This window comes from Cebus imitator, unplaced genomic scaffold, assembly GCF_001604975.1.
Source record: "Cebus imitator isolate Cc_AM_T3 unplaced genomic scaffold, Cebus_imitator-1.0 Scaffold8, whole genome shotgun sequence".
Lineage (NCBI taxonomy): Eukaryota > Metazoa > Chordata > Mammalia > Primates > Cebidae > Cebus > Cebus imitator.
The window spans coordinates 2,156,668-2,162,361 of NW_016107323.1; the positions used below are offsets into that span (position 1 = coordinate 2,156,668).

At 43.5% G+C, this 5,694-nt stretch overlaps 1 protein-coding gene across 1 annotated transcript in view; it reads right to left on the reverse strand.

The window, feature by feature from the left end:
• ALDH1L2 (aldehyde dehydrogenase 1 family member L2) overlaps positions 1 to 5,291 on the reverse strand; it is a 73,025-nt gene extending 67,734 nt beyond the window's left edge. Inside the window, exon 1 of the mRNA XM_017540580.2 lies at positions 5,188 to 5,291. Coding sequence (XP_017396069.1) covers positions 5,188 to 5,235 — 48 coding nt within the window. The 5' untranslated portion in view covers positions 5,236 to 5,291. The remainder of the gene's footprint in view (positions 1 to 5,187) is intronic.
• Positions 5,292 to 5,694: the final 403 nt, after the last annotated feature.

Sequence of the window (5,694 nt, forward strand, 5' to 3'; positions counted from 1 at the left end):
ATAAAAGATTTAAAAAAAAAAAAAAAAAGGAATGTCAGTACAGGGGCCTATCAGCAGGTGATGCCAGAGGGGGATGCCCAGGACTCAGAAAGCTCCTGGGCAAGGCTGGTGACCACAGAACACAGATTTTGAGTAAAGGGAGAGACATTCCAAAGGGCTCAAGTTCAGAAACGGACTCCAGTACTAGAGAGGCAGGATTTCAGTGCACAGCATTTACTATATTTTAATTGTATAAAATTTTATAAAATTAATTTTTAATTATACATATTACATATACACATAATCTCCTTATTAAAAAAAAGGTCATGGATAAGACTACGGTCCCTTTTGACCATCACTCCCCATCCGTATCCCCTCCTCACTCCCCAAAAGAAACTGCTATTGTAGTTTTTTGCGAATTCTACAGACCTTTTCTAGGCATTAAAACACATGGAAATATATACAAAAAGTATTATTATTTTGTGTTTCCAAAAACAATTCAAATGAAATAATATTATGTGTAATGTTCCATAACGTTCCTTGTCGGTATGGATAATTCACTCATTGAAATTGTTGCACGGTACTCCTTAGTGTAGCTATATCTCAGTTTATTTGTTCATGTCCCTATTAAGAAACATTTTGGCTTTCAATATGTCATTATTACAAATACCATGGCAATGAATATCATGGTACATGATTCCTGTGCCCATGTGGAAGTATTTTTCTCATATACGTACAAGTAAAACTGCAGGATCATTTTTAAACATAAATTTAATTTAAATAGCCTCAAACTGACTTCTAGAGTATTGGAGGAACTGTTTTCTCACTCCTACTAAACACACAATATCATCAAATTTATGATTTTTGCCACCCTAATGAGTGAAAAATGGTATCATGTTCTAAATTGCTTTGTCTGATTACTAGTTTGGTTGAGTGTATTTTCATATTTTATTGTTCATTTGTATTTCCTTTTTGGTATATCACTTTAGTTAATGTATTATGTATTATTTTTTTTCTAAAAAACACAGATTTAATAGTCTGTCCCACTAATCTATGAACTCTTTGAAACAGGGACTATTTCTTTCTTTATTGTTTTATCTTTTTTGTTATGAGAGTCTGAAAAAGTTACTTCACTTCTCTGGGTCTCAGTTTTCTTATCAGTAAAATGGTCATAATAATCTAGGTTAGGAATCCCTTATCCAAATTGCTTGGTACCAGAAGTGTTTTGGATTTTGGATATTTTCAGATTTTGAAATGTTTGCATTATACTTCCCAGATGGGCATCCCAAATCTGAGCATCTGAAATCCAAAATGCTATAATGATCATTACCTTTGAGTGTCACGTTAGTGCTCAAAAATGTTCAGATTTTAAAGCATTTCAGATTTCACATTTTCAGATTTGGGATGCTCAACGTATAGTACCTACTTCATTGAGATGTCATGAGGATAAAGGAGTACACAGTCACCCTCTGTATTTGTGAGTTCTGTATCCACGGATTCAACCAACTATGAATAAAAAACATTCAGAAAAGAATTGCATCTGTACCAGACATGTATAATTTTTCTTGTCATTATTCCATAAACAATACAGTGGGATAATTATTTACATAGTATCTACTTTGCATTCATTATTATAAATTATCTAGAGATGATTTAGAGTATACAGGAGGATACGCATAGGTTATATACAAATATTACCCCGTTTGAGCATCTTCAGATTTTGATATCCATGGGGAGTTCTGAAACCAATCCTCTATGAATACAAGGGACAACAAGGGACAACTGTATAGGTAAAGCATTTATCAATGCTATCTATTAATATTATTATATCCTCAGGATTTAGAGTGCTCAGTGTATAATAGGCTATTAAATATGGTTTGAAGTTGAATTTGGAGATCCTATGAACAGACAAGACACCAGAGCAGAAGCCAGGAAATGAGGAAACAAGTTAAGAACCTGGTTCCCAGAACTGAGAAATAAAGCAGGTACTTGGTTCCAAAGAGCAAGGAAGGGTCCTACCTCTTGGGCTGGATCATAAGGTAACCTCAAGTTACCTGGAGCCAGGTCATAAACCCAGAGCTACCAGACAGACTTGACCCACACACTGGCAAAGAAAGGTAAACAACAGGATGCCAAATGAATAGGAGGGCTAGATAACTCCTGCCATGGCAAGAAGAAGCAGTGAGCCAGGCAGAATAGCAGAGATGGGCAATAACACCTAATTGGCAAAGAGTTTTAAAGCAAACCATTGTTTTATTTAGAAAGATCCAGCCATATCACTAAGCTGAAATCATTAAGTGTTTCTAAGTCCCTTTGTTTAAGACAGAAGATAGAAAAATGAATTCTCTCAGGAAGTGTTATAAACTAATTTTCCCCTTGGATTTTGCTAGGTTCTGAAAGATTTATTTTAATTCATCCTCCATTCTGCTTTAATATAAACTTAAAAGCATTGTTTGATTTTTCAGCTTTTAAAGATAAAGTGATAATTAGGACAGGTGCAGTAGCTCATGCTTATAATTCCAGCACTCTGGGAGGCTAATGTGGGAGGATCACTTGAGATCAGTCTGGCCAACATGGTGAAACCCCGTCTGTACTAAAAATACAAAAATTAGCCAGGCATGGTGGTGCATGTCTGTAATCCCAAGCTATTAGGGAGGCTGAGGCACAGGAATTGCTTGAACCCAGGAGTCAGAGATAGCAGTGAACCGAGATAGTGCTACTGCACTCCAGCCTGGGTGACAGAGTGAGACTCTGTCTCAAAACAATAAAAAAAAAAAAAAAGAGTTAATTTGTATGCAGTAAAATGCACCCTTTGCAGTGTACTGTGCTGTGAGTTTTGGCAAGCACACAGTCACATAGCCACTACCACAATCAAGATGTAGCACACTTCCATTACCACCCAAGTTCCTTTAGGCCTGTTTATACTCAATCCTTCCTCCTATCTCCAGCTCCAGACATCACTGATCTTTTTTCTGTCCCTATAGTTTTATGATGTGCAAAATGTCAGATAAATGAAATCATAAAGTACATAGCATTTTGAGTCTGATTCTTACACTTAACATACATATTTGAGTTTCATCCATGTTGTATGCATCAGTAGTTAGTTCCTTTTTCTCCCCACTGAGTAGAATCCCATTGTATGGATGGATAAACCACAGCTTGTTTATACTGTCACCAGCTGAGGACAATTTATTTCCAGTTTTTGGCAATTATGAATAAAGCCTCTATAAACATCAATCAACAGGTTTTTATGTGAATGAGTAAGGTTTCATTTCTCTTGGGTGAATACCTAGGAGTGTGACTCCTGGGTCATAGGATAGGTATATGTTTAACTGTATATATAACTGCCAAACAGTTTTCCAAAGTGGCTATACCATTTTATATTCCCATCAGCCATGTATCTGTTTGATTTTTAATAATTCTTGTAAAACACAGTCCAGAACATTTTCTACAGGATAAAACATCCCACACTCTTCATTCATCACTCAGTATCTTCCTTCTGACCATTGAGGAAACTGTCTTCTTCCCAGCTATATGTGTCACTGCTTTTCCATGTGCAACCCTGGGAACAATCAGACCCTGATCATGCCAGTGCTTCCCCACATCCATGGTTTTGTTTATGTCATTTGCCACCGGGGATGTTTACCTTTTATTACTGAAATCAGATGGAGTCTCACTCAGTCATCTAGGCTGGAGTGCAGTGGCACGATCTGGGCTCACTATAACGTCTGCTGCCCGAGTTCAAGCGATTCTCCTGCCTCAGCCTCCCAAGTGGCTGGGATTACAGGTGCCCACCACCACGCCAAGCTAATTTTTGTAGTTTTAGTAGAGACGGGGGGTTACATCATCTTGGCCAGGCTGGTCTTGAACTCCTGACCTCGTGATCTACCCACCTCAGCCTCCCAAAGTGCTGGGATTACAGGCGTGAGCCACCGTGCCTGGCTTATTACTGAAATCTTATGCAAACCCCACTATCAAAATCTTTTCATTCTTCGAGACTTCCTTCCAGTCTCCAAAAAAGACAAGTCAATGAAAGGTGTTGACAGAGGAGGCCAACAAAACAGGCCCAGGCACTGGGCACAGCCCCTTGCTCTCTGTGCTATCCAGCTGGGATCCCATGTGCCACGTGGTGGGGAGAGCTGGCAAAAGAAGAAAAGCAGGTCTTCCCCACCCCCACTCCTCATTTTATAAAAGGTGACTATACCTCAAAGTAACTAGAACTTGTTGCAAAGAGTAAAAAGAATTCTCATTATTTGGGTTGTGTGGGATACAGAAAGCTTTTCCTTTGATGCAAGTTTGGGCCAGTTTTTGGTGCTGTTCAAGACTTCATTCTGCCTCTAAGTTTTTCATATCTAGAAATGTACATATGTCTTAGGCATGACCGAGAAAAAGAATCGATAAGCAAATTCTTGTATGTACTTTCTATCAAAGAGATAAGGTACATAAGACAGTTTTTTTTTCCTCCCTCTCTGTCTTCCCTAAACAGTCCCGAGGCCCCCTGGGTACTGAAGGCTGCACCACAATGCAACGTGTCCGCTCTCGATTCCATTTCTGGAGGAGCTGATGCAATTCCAAGGCGTGGGGCTGGGCCAGAGCTCGGTTCTAGTGCTACAGTAGAATAGTGTTCCCAGCGTGGCTGCCTCTGCAGCGCCTGGCAATTCCAGAAATTTTGCCATCTGCTGCTCAGCTCAGGAATACTGAGTTTGCCGCCATCACCTTTGAGTGCCATTATCTGAACCGCCCTGCGTGCCAGTCCCAAGCGCTTACACCTCCCAGTCCACCAACGAGGACCCGACTGACTTGGTACTCCGCTCCTCCAGGAGAAGGGCGCGGTCCTATATGGATCGGGCTCTTGACCAGTGATCTCACGATTGAAGTGACAAAGGAAAGGAAGCAGACTCTGTCCTCCTCACCAGGTGACTATTCCCACCTTGCTTCCCAGCCAGACCTGACATCCAAAAACTGCATCCTCAGCCCCTTCCCGGCAGAAGACAATGGCTTGCGTGCCAGTTCCCATCCGGGACCCTCCCCGGGCCCTTCTCTGAGGTCTTGTTTTTTGTTTTTCGTTTTTTTAAAACGCTGTCTTGGCTTTTAGCAAAGTCTAAGCATCGCTGCCCATTCCCAGCCCCACCGCCCCGGCCCTCCCACCCCAGAGTCTGGAAACCAGGACAGGGTGACAGCCGGGACGCTCGCCCGGGCCGGACTCACCCGGCGGGTGGAGAAGCGCCGGAGCGCCTGGCTGCCCCGCCGCAGCATGCTGGAGGGGAGCGCTCGCACTGGCGGCTCGGCGGCGCGAGAGGCAGGCGGGCGGCGCAGCCTGGGCGCGGCCTGCAGCCCGGATGCCCAGGACTGCCCAGCTCGCGGCTCTTGGTTTCTGGAGAGTCCAGACCCGGCTACAGGCCCACAGCCTGCAGCCCGCTCCACCCTGCCGGCGGCGAGATCCCAACCCCTAGCTGGCAAGGCTCCGCCCCCCAGCTGGCAAGGCCCCGCCCCCCCAAGCTGGCAAAGCCCCGCCCCCCAGCTGGCGGAACTCGGGCGGCCAACTCGGTGCAACGTGGAGGCGCGCGAGGGCCTCCTGGAGCCTGCGAGTCCTGACCTTGGTGCCAAGAGCTAGCGCAGTCCCAGGGACCGCTCCTCTCTGCTGCCTGGACTTTCCGCCAATTCCAGCCGTGGTCCAGGTGCTTTCTAGCTGTGGGACGGTCTACCAGTTACTCA